Source organism: Carlito syrichta, unplaced genomic scaffold (genome assembly GCF_000164805.1).
Source record: "Carlito syrichta isolate Samal-C Ts95f unplaced genomic scaffold, Tarsius_syrichta-2.0.1 Scaffold289177, whole genome shotgun sequence".
In the NCBI taxonomy this organism is placed as follows: Eukaryota; Metazoa; Chordata; class Mammalia; order Primates; family Tarsiidae; genus Carlito; species Carlito syrichta.
The window spans coordinates 98,475-116,446 of NW_007233273.1; the positions used below are offsets into that span (position 1 = coordinate 98,475).

General features: G+C 49.0%; 1 protein-coding gene across 3 annotated transcripts in view; it reads left to right on the top strand.

Moving 5' to 3' along the window:
• Positions 1-17,972, top strand: part of LIG1 (DNA ligase 1) — a 45,933-nt gene that overhangs the window by 7,815 nt on the left and 20,146 nt on the right. For 2 of the 3 annotated variants that reach the window (XM_008054162.2, XM_021710477.1), the window contains 10 exons: positions 1,225-1,360; positions 3,925-4,051; positions 6,204-6,302; positions 8,228-8,332; positions 9,343-9,462; positions 9,654-9,682; positions 9,764-9,810; positions 13,729-13,809; positions 14,092-14,148; positions 15,947-16,119. In XM_008054162.2, coding sequence (XP_008052353.1) covers positions 1,225-1,360; positions 3,925-4,051; positions 6,204-6,302; positions 8,228-8,332; positions 9,343-9,462; positions 9,654-9,682; positions 9,764-9,810; positions 13,729-13,809; positions 14,092-14,148; positions 15,947-16,119 — 974 coding nt within the window. The remainder of the gene's footprint in view (positions 1-1,224; positions 1,361-3,924; positions 4,052-6,203; positions 6,303-8,227; positions 8,333-9,342; positions 9,463-9,653; positions 9,683-9,763; positions 9,811-13,728; positions 13,810-14,091; positions 14,149-15,946; positions 16,120-17,972) is intronic. The other variant, XM_008054163.2, reaches the window with a different exon arrangement.

A 17,972-nucleotide genomic window follows, 5' to 3' on the forward strand; every position in this document is an offset into this window, starting at 1 on the left:
CAGTAGAGATGAGGTCTCGCTGCCCAGGCGGGCCTCGAACCCGCGGGCTCAGGCAGTCCACTCACCTCAGCCTCCCAAAGGCGCGGGATTACAGGCTGAGCCACCGAGCCTGGCTCATTTATATATTTTTAACATTCTCTGAATCATACTATGCATATTCATTTCTTCAGCAAATGTCTACTGTCTTCCATGTACCAGGCACTGTTCTAGACCCTCCGGTTTAACAGTAAACAGAGTCAGCAGCCACTTCTCTCAAAGAGTATACAGCTGCTTTTTTCCCCACAAAAATGTCTTAGAGCCCTTTCTAAGATGTTTCATACAAACCCACTTCATTTTTTGCAATGATGACCCATAAAATGAGTGTGTCGTCACTGACCTTCCAGGGAGTTGTCAGGGTACCTGCCTGTCTCCTCATCCAGGTAGTGAGCTCTGTGAGTGCAGACACCTGTAGGCACCTGCCGTGTTCTCAGTTCCTAAATGACCTCCATCAGTGTGCATGCCACTGCATTGTGCTGGGCTGCGTCTGTGTCCTTCACTGGGGGCTCCTCAGAGCCAGTGTCAGGAGAGTAGGTGGGCTGCTTTAACAGTAAACAAAGTCATGGTGATGTAGTTAAAGTAAAAGTTGCCTTTTTCTCACTTGTAGGACGAGCTGTTTAGGCAGTTTAGGGCAGGTAGGTGGCTCTATGCCATTGGTTGTTCCAGGACCCAGATTTCTCTCACCTGCATTGCCACATTGAGTGAGTGCGTCTGAGTTCCAGGGGTAAGATGACAGGGACGTCAGGAGCAAGGTGCCTGCGTCCATCATGCCCCTTACATCCTGGGTGTCAGAATTCATCACAGCCCTATGTAACAACTGCCGAGGAGGCTGGAAAGTGCAGTCCCTAACTGGGTGGCCATGCATCTAGCCGAAACTCAGGAACTGGTAGGACTAAAGGAAAGGTTTCCAAGTGTATGTGGGAGGCCATTCTCCATTCTAGACAGGGGTCCATTTGCTCCTCAGCATCCCCATCACAGAGTGGGCACTCAGGGAGCCTCCAGAGATGTGATAGATGGATGGATGGATGGACGGATGACAGAGGGTTTGTCAAGGAGGTGACTAGAACATGCTCATTGAATGCTTGAGAGGAAAGGAAGGGACTGAAACATAGCTAAGAAGCTGGAGTTGTGGTTGGTTGGCGGTCAGTGCCCTTTCTCTACCTGCTGTAATCCTTCCCCACCTTCCAGGGCAGCACTGAAGGAGCGGAATGGAGTGGTGGCCGAGAGTGACTCTCCAGTGAAGAGGCCAGGGAGGAAGACAGCCCGGGTCCTGGGTAGTGAAGAGGAGGAAGAGGATGAAGCCCTCACTTTCCCTAAATGCCAGGTGGGTCCCCATCAACCTGCCCATTTTTATCAGAAGAAACCATAATTCCTGTTAGCTTTTGGAACTGAGTGCAGCAACTGCTCAGGAGGATTCTGGAGACATTGCCCAGGAGGTGGACGAGTTTAGTGGTTGTGCCTGGGGGGCAGACAGCCTGGTCCAAACTGTGCCCTTACCCTGGGACCTCAGGCAGGCTCCTTGACTGAGTCACACCTCAGAGGCCTCACCCATAACATGCAGCTCCTGGTAACACCTTCTGCGTAGGGTATCTAGGAAGCTGAAGTAAGCTGATTTACATACAGATCAAAAAATAATGCCTGGTACAAAACAGGGTCCCAAGTATATCCAGTCTCTTCTATGATCAGAGGACTTTTAATCTTCTCCATATACTGGGGATCACTTTCTTCCTCTGTTTAAAAGTCACTTTGTGCTTGTTCCTCGCTCTGTAGACAGCGTCCAGCATGCAGCTCTTCTCAGTCTGTCAGTGGTGAGGTCAGGTCCTGTCACTCCCTGCTCAGTGCCTCTTGTTGTTAACATCTCAGCCCAAAGCCAGTCCTTGTGGATACCAGCCAGGCCCATGTTCCGCCTCTCTTCCCCCTGCCCATCACACCTTCAACCTCATCTGTAAACCTTTCCTGGCTTTTCACACACCCAGGTAGGCTTCTACCTCAGGTCCATGTGTTCTTTTCCCTCCTTGGACTCTTCCTCAGATCACACATGACTCGGTCCCTCTTCCAGGCTTTGCTCAAATACCACTTTCTCAGTGAAATGATCTTCACCTCCTGTCATGATTTCCTATGTACTGCTGTCAAAATTTACCACAAACATAATGGTTTAAAGCCACGTAAATTTATTATCTTGGGGTCAGGAGTCTGAAATGGGTTTCACTGGGCTAAAATCAAGATGCCAGCAGGGCTGCCTTCATTTCTGGAGCTCTGAGGGAATCCATTTCCTTACCTTTTCTGGCTTCTGGAGTCACCCTTTTCTCCATTTTCCAAGCTGGCAGCATTTCCTTGTTCTGTGCCTTTCTTCTGTGGCCACATCTCACTGACTCCCCTTCTGCCTCCCTCTTCTGCTTTTAAGCACCCTGTGATGACCTTGGGCCCACTGGACAATCCAGGCTAATCACCCCTTCCTAAGACCAGCCTATTCACAACCTAAATGAGCCTGTACCATAGAACCTAACATAGTCATGGTTCCAGAGATTAGGACATGGACATCTTTAGGAGCTTGGACTTCATCCTGAGGCCACTAGGGAGCTATAGAAGGTTTTCGAGCAGAAAAGAAACAGAGACATCCTGGTCCTGGGCAGTGTTCAAAATACTTCTTTGAGACCTATATCCATCAAGGTCTAAGTAGAAGACAGAAACTACACAGTGACTTAAATAGGGAATTTAATGTAAAAGATTGTCAACTAGATTTGCAGTTGTTAACGACATAACTGAAAGGGTAGAAAGGGAACTCTGAGATATCACGGGGGTAGCAGCTGCGGGATAGAGCTGCTACCCCCATGGCTATGGAACTGAAATTCACATCTGTGTGGCAGGAATGCTGGCAGGAACACGTGGGCCTGAGGTGGAAGCCCATCCGGGAGTGCGAGCTCCTCCTCTCTGATCTTGGAGGAGGTGCCCTGTGGGACTCAGATTTTTGAAGTGGGGGGCACTGGGTGAGAAGTGTGGTATTTGCTGGGACACCATGAGGCAGGCCCTGAAAGTGTTGGGAAAACGGCCAGTTGCATCCAGCAGCTGCCCCAGGATAGTCTGCTGTGCCTCAGCTGTGCAGTCACCTCTAGATCCCCTGTGTTGGCAATGCCAGGCACAGAGCTGGCTGCCAGAGAAAGAAAGAGATTGCAGAGTCCCAGGCCTAGCATCACAAGGGAGCTCAGAGAGTGGTCGACTTGGAGCTGAGAGACAGTCACTTAATACTTGGCACAGGGCCCTGTAAGAAGGTAAGTCAGTAGTTGAAACTGAGACCCAGTAACAGAGGCTTCGGCAAGACACAAATTTATTTTGTTATGTCTATTGAGCACAAAAAGTCCTAGATTTCTGTAGCAGTCTCACAGAGTTGGAGGCCCAGGCTTCTTTGCTGTCCCCAGATGTGCTTGTCCTGGTGAATGTCCATATTCAGCTAGCAGGAAGAGGAGGGCACTCCACTTGACTTCGAGTGGATGTTATTTGAAACAAAAGAAGCATCTATCCTTCCCCCTTATACTTCATTGTGTAGAAGTGGAACTCATGACCATGCCTAGCTGCAAGGGAGACTGGGAAGCAAAGACTTCAGTTGGGCCACTATATGCCTAGCTAGAAATGAAAGCTTCTGTTACTTTAGAAAATAGAATTGCCACTGGGATGTATGATGGGAGAGTCCGGGACCATGATACTATACACTGGAGGGTGGAGTGATGGCCTGCGGGGGAGAAGACAAGACCAACTTGGGGCTGGGACCATGGGGCCCAAAAGGGGGTAGACACAGAGAGAGGCTTGGTGTCCCCTTACTCTCAGCTGCTTGGGGAATGTAGATCCTCCTTTCTCCCCTCACTAGAATTGGCTCTTTCCTTCCTCTTCCAGAAGCCTGTCCCGGACTGCCCACAAGCCTCCCCGCCCAGTCCCGCCACATCTCCTGAGAACAGCCCTGCCCTCTCTGACAGCCCTCCCATGGACGTCTCCCCATCCGGGATCCCAAAGCGCCGCACAGGTGACAACACATGGCTCCTGCCCTTTCAGCTGCCTGTCTTTCTTCCCACTTGAATGGGCCATCCTTATGACAGCTCTGGTCTTAGTGTTGCGGTTAGGAGCATGAGTTCACCACACACCAGCTGTGTGACCTTTTCTGAGCTTAGATTGCTTTATCTACAAAATAGAGATGACAATAATTACAGTGCCTACCGCACAGGCACGTCAGAGATTAAAAGTTAACATGTGTAAGGTGCTCAGAACTGAGCCCAGCCCATCGTCAGTGCTCTGTAAATGGAGGTCACTGTGCTGGTGGTTATGTGCAGTGATGACGGCTACACAACTCGCAGTGGGAACACGAGGTGGGCCCATGGCTCAGGGAAGACTCCTAGAAGAGAAGTTAACCAAGCTGAGCCCTGAAGGACAAAGAAGAGACAGCAGGGAAGGAAGGAGGGAGGAGAGTTCTGGGCAAGGGGGAGGAGCATGCGTGGAGGAGCCCTGGGGGCCACCAGAGGCTTGGTGCGCTGGCATGGAGAGTATAGGATGGGACGACAGGAGACGAAGGTCCCGGAGTGCCAGCCTCAGCAACAGCACCTTTGTCCCAAGGGGGTTGGAGAGCTTGGTCTTGGGGAGGGACAGTGAGAGACCCACACATCACACAGGGTGAACAAGCTGTGCTGTCTGCTATTGCCCGCCGAGCCCTTGAAACGTGGTGAGTGCGACTGAACGGCTGCATCTTTAATGTTGTATCATCTGAATTAATTTACAGGCCAGGCATGGTGGCTCATGCCTGTAATCCCAGCACTGAGAGACAGAGGCTTGAGGATGGCTTGAGCCCACAAGTTCAAGACCAGTCTGGGCCACATAGTGAGACCTCATTTCTAAGAAAATTAAAAAATTAGGAAGGTTTAGTAGTGCACACCTATCGTCCCAGCTGCTTGGGAGGCTGAGGTGGGAGGATCACTTGAGGCAGGAGTTTGAGCCTGCAGTGATCCATGATCGTGCCACTGCACTCCAGCCTGGGTGACAGAGTGAGACCCCCAATTCTGTGATACTCGATACAGTTAGTGAAGGGCTTCCACTTTTTTCCCATTTTCCAATTATTTTTGGAACAACTTAGGTATATGATCTACTTCTTTAACTATAAAGTTTATAAAACCTAAACATAGATCAAGTATTGCTGATGAAAATTTTGTGTCCAAATTGTGATGTACAGTGAGTTCACTGGATTTTGAAGACTTAGCATGAAAAGGGAATGTTAATATCGAAAACATGTTAGAACCTTACTATTTTGGCTGTATTAAATAAAATGCATTATTAATGCTAAGTTCACCTGGGTTCCCCCTCTTATTCACATGGCTACTAGAAAGTTTAAGGTTATGTTTGTGGCTTCCGGAATCTTCCCACTGGATGGTAACACAAGGCACTCAGAAGTTGGCCAGCCCAGAGGAGGTGACGTCTGAGCTGAGTCCTAGAAGATAGATGGAGGTTGGCTGTGTTAAGAACGGGCAGGTGGAGGGTGTTTCAGACAAGAACAGCACATGCGAGAGACCTTGAGGTGGGAGCAGCACAGCTCTTCAGGGCATAGGAGCAGCCAACACTTGATGTGTTATTAGGCCACCTGCTGCAGTGGGCAGCTGGGGCTTAATTCTGTGGAATGCCCTGGGGAACAGTGTAAATGTGTGCCTCAGAGTTCCCCGCAAGGTGTGCAGTAGCTAGGGTATTTGTATGCCAATTCCCATCTGTCACTGGGTGAGGGCTTCTCTTGGGACCAGTTTATTCCCAGCACTTTCAGACTTCTGAGGTTCCAGAAAAACTATCCAGAACACACGGAGATAGTAAGATCTGAGGAATGCGGGTAGACATTGAGAGCACCTGCTAGTTGGGATCGTGCTCAGCACATTGTACCCTTGTTTATTTGTTGGGATGATTTCCATTCTGCAGATGTGGTAGAACAAGGCACAGAAAGATTATGTGACCTGCTCAATGTCACACAGCCAGGAAGCAGCAGGCCTAAAGGAAGAGGTCTGTGCTACTACGGCAGTGGCAGTGCCTAGGCAGAGAAGGGGAGATGGCCTAGAGCCTTCCTGGGGGTGCCATCGGCAAGTCCGAGCTCACTGGGGCGGAGCAGACGGCCAGTGGGGTCACCCACACCAAACCCTTTGCCTTCTCAGCTCGGAAGCAGCTCCCGAAACTGACACTTCAGGATGCCCAGGAAGAGCAGAGTGAGGATACAAACAGAGAAGCCAAGAGGAGGAAGAAGGAGGAAGAAGGTGAGGTACCAGCAGGAGAGAATGTAGATGTGTGTGGTAGGGGAATCTGAGCAGGGGCTTGAGAGCACAGAATGTTTGGACCCCACTGTTTTGATGTGTGACCAGGAAGCCATGTCAGTCGAATTTCCATGTACCAACACAGGAACTTTTGTTATGAAAGCATTTTAGAATACATGTGTTCGGCCATTCGGTTCAGTAATTTATACAGCTTCCCATTTTTATCTTCCATTTTTACATTTATTTAACGGAAAATATTTTCTTCTCAATAGTTTCCTTTTCCTTGTAAATTTCACCACCCTTTCTTGGTTCACAGCACACTTGGTGTCTTCATAATTTTTTGACGGTGCCCCTAGGCCAATACCTTAACAGTTCTGTTATTAAGTAGTTATATCCAAACAACTATTAGATTATGCATATATGTTGAAAGGAAAAATGATAATTGTATTTTGTTCTTAAATAACCACAATTACTTGCTAATGGGATGTGCCCTAGACACTGCAGGGTGTCTCAAATTGGAATTCAACTGAAAACTGCCACCCGCATTTCCTATCCCTCGTTGATGTTTGTACAGTATTTGATTTTTATAACAGCAACCTGTGAAAACCCAGCTTTGCAGAGATATGACATCATTGCAAGGAATGTGATCTAATACTGAAAATGAAAATACTTGAACTAGTAGTTCATACAGTGGCCAACAGATGTCACCACGTTTTCTCTGAAAATATAAAATACCCCGCAGTGGCCCTACAAGTTCCCTGCCTCTTGGTGTACCCACAGGAAACGACCAGAAAGATCTGATCCACTGATCCCTTGGGGCTTGTGTGAACGGCTACCAGTGGCAGCCTTGGCTGCTGTCAGGGTTTTTGTTTGTTTGCTTAATAAACGGTCCTCTTGGCAATGGGAAGCTGCCAGGGGAGGAGGGGTGCAAACCTCATCAACAAGGGTACCTACCCAATGAACATTTGTACACCTAATCCTGAATTGTACCTCACATCTTTAAAGTAAAAAATTTGAAAAAATAAAAGGTCCTCATTAGGCTCAGTTTTCCCAGGGCATGTTTGAATTTGGTTAATATTTGATTTCCTGTTGGCAATTTCTAGTCAGTAACAAATTTTACTGTAAATTGTATATTTGCAGCTATGGTCAGTTTCTGGTGGGGGTGGAGGTACCCTCTTTCTACTGAGGCAAATTTTTCCCAACTTAGTTTTTACAGTTTTTATTGTTAACCCTAGAAGTATGATGTTTTCAGTTTTGGTTTTTCTGTTTGTTTTTCTATACCAAACTATCATATGCGTTTTGACCCTTTTCAAATTCTGTCTTGGGATGAATAATTTTTATTTATTTATTCATTCATTCATTTATTTTGAATTCAGGTCTCTGTCACACAGGCTAGAGTGCAGTGGCACAATCATGTTTCACTGCAGCCTTGATCTCCTGGACTCATGCAATCTTCCTGCCTCAGCCTCCCCAGTAGCTGGGACTACCAATGTGTGTTACCACATATGTTACCATGTAGCCTTTTTTATTTTTTGTAGAGATATGAGGTCTTTGCTTTGTTACCCAGGTAGGTCTCGAACTCCTGGGTTTGAGCAATCTTCCCTTTTTGGCCTCCCAAAGTGCTGGGATTACAGGTGTGAGCCACTCTGCCAGGCTAAGGATGAATATTTTAAAGGAATAGTTTATGAGGAAAGATGACGGTTTGTATCTATTTCTCTGCTGCACAGGCGGGTATGGGGGTTGGAGGCCCACCAAGGTCCCCACCTTGCTCAGGTTGCCCAGGAGCAGGATCTTACACCTTCCCTCACTTTATAGACATACGTGGTTGGTCTAAGGATGAGCAAACTGGGCAGGATGTCTTCAGAGTCTAAAATATTGGGGGTTAAAATGATTGTTCCCCAACTAACTTTCCTGTCTGTTACCAGCAGCAGAGATCCCAAGAGAAAGCCTCATGGAGACTAAAGTGGCAACAAAGAAGGAAGCAGAAGGTGGGGACCAGCCCACAACGCCCCTCAAGCCCTTAAGGACTTCCAGTGAGTTTCTGGTTGTCTTCCTCCCCCCAGCCCATCTCCTGATTTGGGACACAGATGTCTTTGGAGGACAGTTGTCTTAAACAAGGCATAGATTCTCAAATGTACTGTTTAAATCCAAAATCTAGAAGACTTACAGGTTTTGTTACGGTTACTGGATTTTCATTTTGTTTTTGTTTTAAGTCAGAGTCTCACTGTCGCTCAGGCTGGAGTGCAGTAGCATGCTCACGGCTGCGGCAGCCTCAACCTGCTGGGTTCAGACCTTCTGCCTCAGCCTTCCAAGTAGTAGGCACACACCACCATGGCTGACTGATTTTTTTATTTATTGTAGAAATGAGGACTTGCCATATTGCTAAGGCTGACCTTGAACCCCTGAGCTCAGGCAGTCCTCTTGCCTCTGCCTCCCAAAGTACTGGGATTATAGGTGTGAGTTACTGTGCCGAGCTTGGTTACTGGACTTTTATTATTATTTTCCCTCATGCATGTGGGAAAGAAAAAAGAGCCAATCATTCTCCAACAAAGTATTTATAGCTTTCAGAAATCAAAGGTGCAAATTAAATGTTACTATTTGAGCCATGATTTGTTAAGTTAGACAACCAAGCCAGTCACGGGATTTTAGAGGTTAGTTCTCTCACAGGCCATAGAACAACCCCTGTAGTCCAGGTGTCCATGAAACCCTGTTGGAAACAACACTTACAGGAACAATTTTAGAGATGCAGAGTTGAACCTAGTTTTCTGCCACTGCAAGAGGAATAGGAATATCTACTAATTATCCTGAAATTTCTTTTGCCTCTCTTTATAAGTCTCCAGTTTCAGGCCAAATGTTAGATATTCCATCAGTTAGCACTGAGAACTAAACATCAGACCCAAAAGGTTTAAAACTTGCACTACAGAAAGGAAAAGGGCAGAATGGTTGTATTTTCCATCTATAAGGTCAGAATGACATTGGGTTAAAAAAAAAAAAAGTCACAGGGTTGAAACAGTCTGCATCCCCATCTGACTTCTCACTGTAGAGGCAGAGACCCTGAAGGAAAGCGTTTCAGAGCCCATGGTGGCCGTGAAGCAGGAACCCCAGGAGGAGGACCCCACAAAGGCTCCCCCTAGAGCACCCAAGATGCTCAGCAACTTCTTCAGTGAGTATCCCGGGGTGGGTGGGCAGGAAGCAGGAATCCCTCTGACCTCCCCTGTGGTTAGAGTCTGCTTTGTCTCCTCCGGCTTGCCACCATCTCCCTGAGCATTGGAGCAGTGTTGGTCAGAGAATGGATGGGAAGTGGGGATGATCAGAAAGAGAAAAAAACCCACTGTTTCCTGGCTTCATTCCCAGCTCCCCGGAAGCCATCAATCAAAAAAGAAGTGAAAATGGAGGAGCCCAAAAAAGAAGTGAAGGAGGAGGGGCCCAAAAAAGAGATGAAGGAGGAGAAACCCAAAAAAGAGGTGAAGGAGGAGGGCGAAGGTAACCCAGGAGAGGAGAGGACAGAAGGGTAAGTCTACTTCCAGGCCGGGAAGATGTCTTCTGGGCATGCTCCCTTGTCTGCATTCCCATGGCCCCTGACCCAGCTCAGTGTCCTCCTTGCAGGACTTGGCAAACCTTTTTCTGTAAAAGGCCAGGTAGTAAATATTTGAGGCTTTGCAGGACACACATGGCCCCTGTTACAAACCCATTCTTAGCTCCCAAGCCATGTGAGAACTGTCGAGGGGCAGAGTTTGCTAGCCTATCACCCCAACCAGTCCCCTACTCCTAGCCTCCTGTCTTCCATCCTCATTCTGTCCCTTATAGAGCCTGGGGAGATTTTTCTGATATCTGTAGTTGACCCTGTCCCTCAAATGGCTTTCAGAACATAATCTAAGCCCCTTTGGCCACTGGACCCCACCCACCTTTGGCCTCATTTCCTCCTTCTCTATTTCTGTGCACTGAACTCACCACATTTGAGTGTGCTTTGGAAGCCAGCAGGCACATTTGGCTATATTAAAAAGTACTGAACACCTCTTCTGGACATGGGGATGAACCATAAAGAGCTGCCCTGCCCTGGCATGCAGCATACTGGGGCCATGGGACACTGCATAGGTTGTTAAATAATTAATTGCTTCACTGTAATTGTGTTAATTCTTTGAAGAGATGTCTGGGCTGAGTCCCATGACACCTGATAGGTACACAGGAGGCCTAACTGAAGACTGCTTGCATGAACGATTAGATGGATGGGTGGATTAATAAATATCCTATAAAGTGATGAGATCATACTCTATCCCTGTTTTGCTCAGAACCCACCTAGGATTCCCCAGGATAAATGCTCCCTAGAGCCTCATGGGCTAGCCCTGCCCACGTCCCTGCAATTCTAGTCTCCTTGTTCCTGCAGACACCATTTCCTGGCATTCCTCCCTCCGTCTGAACCCGCCAGCCCCAGCCTACCCTGCCCAGCAGACTCCTGCTTTAATTGCACCTGCTTGGGAAGCCTGGTGCCTCTTCCTCCATCAGAGCTGGTGATATGTCCCTGGCACTTGAGTTAAACTTGCTTTTTATGTCCTGTCACATGGTAAAGTTCCTCCCCAGTCAGACTGCAAGCTTCTTCCTACAGGGCCAGAGCAGGGTTCGAGCCTTCTTGCCTGGATCCCAGCACAGGGCCTGGCCCATAGGAAGCCCAGGAGATGTATAGTGAAAGAAGGGATGTACTTGACCAGTTCTAGATTTTCTTTCTCATTAGCCAATTGTGGATTCATTTACCTATTCAATAAATACTTATTAAGGACTGGTTGTCAGGCAGTAGTTTTAGGTACTGGAGTTCCCAGCAGAGAACAATCAGACAAAAATCCTGCTTTTCAGAGCTTGTTTTCTCACCGGGGAAACAGCGTATAAGCAATAAATGAACCAAGTCAGTCACATGTCACATGGTGATAAGTGCTGTTGTGGAGAATAGAGCAAGGAAGGACAACAGGGACAGTGGGAGGGAAGAGGCTGCAGATTTCAACAGGGAGGTCAGGGAAGGCCTCATGAGATGGAGACAGCCAGGTAAAAGAGGAAGGAGCTGAGAAAGTGAGCCATGGGAAAGAATGCTTCAGGCCAGGAGCATAGCAAGTGGAAAGGCCCTGAGGAGAGGCTGCCTGTGGATATTTAAGGAGAATAATCGAAGGGGGAAGTAGCAAGAATGAAGTCAGAGGGCTGCTGACCAGCATACAGGAGGGCCTCGTGAGACTTTGTCAAAACATTGGTTTTTAAATCTGATTTAAGATGGGCTGTGGGAAGTCAGTGATATAATCTGATTTGTGCATTAATAGGATCCCTCTGGCTGCAGTGGTGAGAACAGACTGAATAGGTCAAAGGTAGAAGCGGACCAGAGAAGAGTTCATGGCAATAATCTCGGCAAGAGGTGGGGAGGTCATGAAAGGGGCTAGATTTTGGATCCTGTCTTAGCAGAGGATTTTCAGGAGATAGATGAGGAATGTGCGAGAAACAGCAGTTAAGGATGTCTCCGTGTGTTGAGGCCTGAGCTCCAAGGAGGATTCTATGATTAAAGTTAAATTATTCTAATAAAAAATGTTGGAGGGATTCTTCACATCACTTTGCACCCCAAGTTGAGGCCTTATTCAGGAGTTAAGTGGCACATCACCTTTATGTCTTCAGTAATCCTGTGGAGGAAGGGCGTGTTTTATCCATTTTATAGACATTTTAAGCAATTAGCCCAGAGAGGTTAGGGTAGCTTCCCCAGGTCACACAGGGAGGTGGGGGCGGGGCCAGGCCTGGGCCTGTGGCCCCCTGGTTCCTAAGCAGCTCTTTCTTCACCATGACTGCACTGTGCCTCCTGGTTACATCTGTGCTGATGTATCTTTAAATATATTTTTCTAATAAAGTGGGTGCCCTACTGTATGTAAAGTTTTATGTCCCATTGTTTTCTATTTCAGGTGATACTATGACCATTTTTCTTGCACTGTTGCTAGCATGGTCCCTTGTCCTCCATTTCTGATGGCTGCCCCTAGAAGATAAATGAACCTTCAGAACTCCAGTTTCCTCCCTTTCCAAATTGGGCTGTCCTGACGACACCCTTTCATGCACTCTTAGACTCGGCCACGTGCCTTACGTATTCTGATGTATTGAACCCTCACAACACGGCTGTGAGTCAGTGCTGTTGTTGGCCCCATTCCGCAGATGAGGAGAGTGAAGCATGAACTGCCACACAAGGGACGCCAGAAGAGCCCCCACCCTGCCCAGACCATAGACACATGAAGCAGTTCCGAGGAGTGACTAGGAATCCCAGCTCCACCTTTCACCAGCTGTGTGACTGACCCTGTGACCCTGGGGAAGTGACTAAGCCCTTCTGTGCCTCTTTCCCCCCTGAGGATTTGAAACATTTAGACCAGGGTCTGGCCATGACTGTACTTGGCACGTTGTAACTGCTCCTATTATTATTAGTTTTTAGTGCCTTGCTCAGGCCGCATAAGTGCCGAGTGGCAGAGCTGTGATTTGAACCAGGCTGCCTGGCTCTGGAGCCTCTCATTCCAACTGCCCTGCTCCCTCATGATGGCAGCCACCATGGAGTAAGTGCTGAGCCCACACTGAGGCCTGCACAGCCCTGCAGTTGCCCAGCTGTCTCAGCCGTCCCTGCCCTGTGTGTGGGAACCCTCACTGTCATTTCTTATTGAACCCTCAGAACAAGCTGCAGTTGGGACTCTAGCACCACCATGCTGGTGGAGGTTCAGAGAGAGGAAGCTGCTCCCTTGGAATGCACAGCTGGCCAGTGGCAGAGCAGAGATTTGAACCCAGAGGCGTCTGACTACAGAGTCAGAGCTGGGGTGACTGACAGTGTCGGTGTGAAGCACTTTCGATATAGGGGATGGGAACAGTCTTTAGAGCTATAGGCTCTGTAGCTGGGGGTGAGTTATTTAACTACTCTGTGCCCCAGTTTCCTTATCTGGAAAAGTAAGTTAGAAGGGTCCCTCTTGCTAGGCTGACTGTTAATAGATGTAGTGTTCTTAGCACAGTGCCTGGCACACTATGACACCCAGGAATTGTACACTCCTCGCTCTGTTCCACCCCAGCCCCCAGCCACACTGAGCCCTTTGTTCCTCAAGCATGTCGAGCTTGTCTCCACTTCAGGGCCTTTGCACTCACAGTTCCTTCTGCCTGGAATGCTCTTCCCCTGATACCCACTCTGCTCACCTCATTCTGCCCAGATGTCTCAGGCCTTTCCTGTTCACCCTGAAATTCTCCCATCCTACCTAAAATTCTTTATTTGTTTGTTTACTTACTTCTTTCTGACTCCAGTTGGGATTTAAGGTCCAGGTTAGCAAGCTGTTTTTATTCGTGGCTTTCCTATGCCTTGAACAGGGTCTGGCCCCTACTAGCTGGAGGACTTGCTTCTGTTTGACCCAGGGATCTACGCTACTTAATCTCCCCCTTGCCTCCACAGACGCCTGGACCCATCCACCTACAATCCTGCCAAGAACAACTACCATCCTGTCAAAGATGCCTGCTGGAAACCGGGCCAGAAGTGAGACTTTCTCCTTCCTAGACTGTCCTCCTACAGTCCCTGTCACAGTGGGGAACTCTCTAACCAGAACCTCAGCTGAGGGAAATGGTGAAGTCTCTCCCTCCTGTGTTTTGGGGACAGCCAGCACCATTGCAAGGACAAAGAGACAGCCCTGGGCAGTGAGGGGGCTGCCCTCTTGCATTTGGGTATTGGCAGTCTGTCCCAGGGAGGTGTGAGGAAGCAGGGTGGACAGGAGGACAGTGCAGGCTACGTACAGGACTCTGCATCTCTTTTCTTTCCTAGGGTTCCTTTCCTGGCCGTGGCCCGGACATTTGAGAAGATCGAAGAGGTTTCTGCTCGGTAACTAATCAGGCCTGCCTGGGCAGGGTGGGGGCTCTTCTGGCGTCCCTTGTGTGGCAGTCGATCCTGCCTAATCCTTTCAACCTGACCTTTTCCCCTGCTCAGGCACACAATCACAGACCATAGACACAGGCACAAGAGTAGCTGCAAATCCTCTTGGCTTTCTGCCTCATTCTCCTCAAAGCAAGACATAAGGAGTCCAGAGTCTGAGGGTAGGGAAACAGCTCCACACAGGATGGCCAAAACTGCAGAGTTTGTGATCCTTTTTCATCGGCCCTAAGTCATCAAAAGTGGCTTCCATCTTGCTTGCATGTCTCCATGTTAGTGAAGGCAAGTTAGGACTTGGTTACAGCAAGGACCTTCTTTCTTGCAGAGGTTCCCCGTGGAGCCCCCCACTGCAGTGGAGCTCTGGCACTTTGGCTTTTCTGTGCTTTTCATGACCCCGACACTTCTGAAGGACCTGGTGATTTTGTGGAACATCTCAGTTTGGGTTTGTCCAGAGTTTCCTCAGCATTAGTGTCAGGGGATGTGTCTTCTGTGAAGAAGACCATGGGAGTAGCATTTTCACTGTGTCCCATCGGAGCACATGATGTCACTCGCCAAGCTGAGGATGAGTTACATTTACTGGTCTTCCCTTTGCAGGTGGTAGACATCTTGTGGAGATTGCCTTTGAGACAGTGCAAGGATCCTATTGCTCTTCAAGCCTCTGCCCACCAAGCTTGGCATATGGATTCATGTCCTGGGGCCATTGAAACAAATTAACACAAACTTGGTAGCTTAAAGCAATAGGAATTTATTCTCTCAGGTCAGGAGGCCAGAAATCAAGTGTCGGTGGGGCTAGTTCCCTCTGAGGCTCTGAGGGAGATGCTGACCTATGCCTCTCTTCCAATGGCTGCCAGCCACCCTTGGAATTTCTTGGCTTGGAGACATGCCGCTCCAGTTTCTGTCCCATCTCTGCATCACTGCCTTCTCTGTGTTTCTGTGTGTCCTCGTCTGTATTGTGTAAGGATGCACACTGGATTCAGGACCACCCTCACCCACTATGATCTCATCTCAATCCTTAATTACATCTGCAAAGACCCTGTTTCCACACAAGGGCATGTTCCAAGGCTCTGAGTGGGATGAACTTGGCTGCTGTTCCGCCTGCTACAGCGTCCAGTGGTGCATTTTGCCTGCAATGGTTATTACTGTGGTGTTTGCCTAATGGTGATTTTGTGTTTCTCTTATTCCTTCTACTTTTTAAAAATTTGTTAATGAGACTTCTTTAAGAAAAAAGGCTTCTTTCTTTAATTAGGCCCTCTAAGTTTGCCCATATAATAATAAACCCCTATTTCCAGATTTGATGATGCAGACAGACACACAATTTTATTTTTAGAGGCAGCACAGCTTAGTGACCGGGAGCATGGTTCTCAAGCAGGTACTTTGGTTCACATCTTGGCTTGATACTGACTAGCTCTAAGGCCTCTGTGCCTCCATTTCTTCATCTGTAAAATGGGAATAATAATAACAGTAACTATCTCAGAGGGGAGCTGAGGGGATGCAGAGTGCTTACAGCCAGCACCTGCGCGTAAAATACATCTCCTCCACATTAGCTGTTGTTTCTCTGGGATGAGCGTCGCCATCTTCATCGTCATTACTGTCATACCGAGTCACTCACCAGCAGCCTATGACTGTCTGTGGCCCCAGGTCACATGCCTGGGGCCTTTCCTCTTCTTCCCCGGCTTCCTTTCGGTACCCCCCAGGCCCCCCATCTTTGACCTTGAGGAACCTGCTGGTCACACCCTGTCCCCTCCTCCAGGCTCCGGATGGTGGAGACACTGAGCAACTTGCTGCGTTCCGTGGTGGCCCTGTCACCCCCGGACCTCCTCCCTGTCCTTTACCTCAGCCTCAACCGCCTTGGGCCGCCCCAGCAGGGCCTGGAGCTTGGCGTGGGTGACGGCGTCCTGCTCAAGGCATTGGCCCAGGCCACAGGTAAGCAGGGCCTGTGGTGGAGGGACCAGTAGGAGGGGAGCTTAGTGGGAGAGAGTGGGGGACGTTGGAGGATCTGAGAGATGGTGGAGGGAGACTCCCAAGGTGGAACGAGGAGGAGCCCGAGAGGGCAGAGAACCTGATGGGAATAGGCTTGCAGGGTATAGTGGCTCAGGTGAGGGAGGACCAGGCCTGTGTTGGGTCAAGCACCATGGATGAGAGAGGAGGGCAGGGGCTGGGGAATGATGCTACAGGCTGCCACAGCAGGATTGGGAGCTGGGATTGAGGGTCGGGCTTGGGGAGGTAGCAGAAGCCCAAGCTGGAGGACCTGGAGGGGCCAAGGGGAGGAAGATAGAACAGGGTATGTGCACAGGGAGTGGCCTGCAGAGGCACCCAGCTGCCAGCACGGGGTGGAGAGGCTGGCAATGTGGACAGCCTGCTGCCAAGGACCTGGAGTGCCCGGTGCTTATCACTAGGCTCGGGGAGCCATAAAAGAATTGTAGCAGACAGGAGGCAGGGTCAGCTCTGGGCCCATGTGGAGGAGGCTGGGAGCAACAGTCCAGGGAAAGAAGAGCTGGATCCAGTCTGAAGGGAGCAGAGGAGAGAGCAGGAGCAGAGAGAGATGGTGCCAAAGGAACCTGCCACAGGAGCAAGTGGGAGGTGGCTGGGGTAGAGGAGGTGAAGAGAAGCCCCGGGGATCTCCCTGGGGACTGGATGGGTGATAGAGCTAGCACCAGCACAGGACTCGCGGGGGTCAGGGGAGCTAACCACTCCAGTGTGGGATCGGGCATGAGCAACCGCCATCTAAGGGCCCTCCAAGGCCATCCAAGACGTGGGGAAATAGATGGGTCTGAAATTCAACAGATCTAGGTCAGACACCAGGGTTTAGGGTTGTCAGCTTAGGAGGGATGCTGGAGAACTGACCATTTCTCATATTTGCTGGGGAGGATACTGGGGTGAGGGAGAGGACCCTCCTTAACGAAGTGGGTTTCCAGGATTTCATGAGAACACCAAGGGACTAAGGACGATTGACTAGGGGCTAGGAAACAGTGATGAGGCCGTGGGGGCCAAAGGAGGTGAGACTTAGGATTCTCACTCATTCACTCACGATGTATTCACTGAGCACCAACATCATGCCAGACCCAGTGCAAACAGTGTTAGGAATATGCTGATCTATAAGGAATGGAAAACCCAACTACACTGGCTTAAGCCAAGAGGGATTTACGTTTGTCACAAAAGAAGAAATTGCCAGTGTCAGTTTCCCTGCCCAGCACTGCTATCACGGCTACGACCTTTTCTGCTCTTTTGTGCTTCCCTCTTAGCCTGGGATTGTGCGCACTCACACTCGGCCCCTCGTGGCCCCTGTGGCTGCCCCCACCCCAGGTTGTTGTGAGTTGTTGGAAATCCTTTCCCCTTTGAAACGCCTGTCGATAGTCACACACAGTGAATGTTCACACTGATGGCCGCCCCTTTCATGCTGAAAATGTTTCACTGCGTTTTCTTGGGTCTTCTGGGCAGTGACCAAGCGCCTATAGACTGGAATGCATGCTTTTCTTTCTTTTCTTTTTTTTTTCTTTATTTTCCCTTATCATTTCTACTAGGATGTGCTTTTCATTACAGACTCTTTTCCCTGTATCTCTTCCATGTTAGAGTTAGGGCATTATCTTGATACGCATCAGTAGGTTGTATTATCTCTGCATTTCATGTCAGAATAGAAAAGAGGTGACAACGTGTCACCAGATAGGCTGAGAGCCACTGTTTCCAGTTGTCATCTTGACTTGAGTCTCCACCATCCCAGTTCCTGCTCTTACACTCAGGGGACCTACCTCTGGACAACAAATAAGGCCAAATCACAT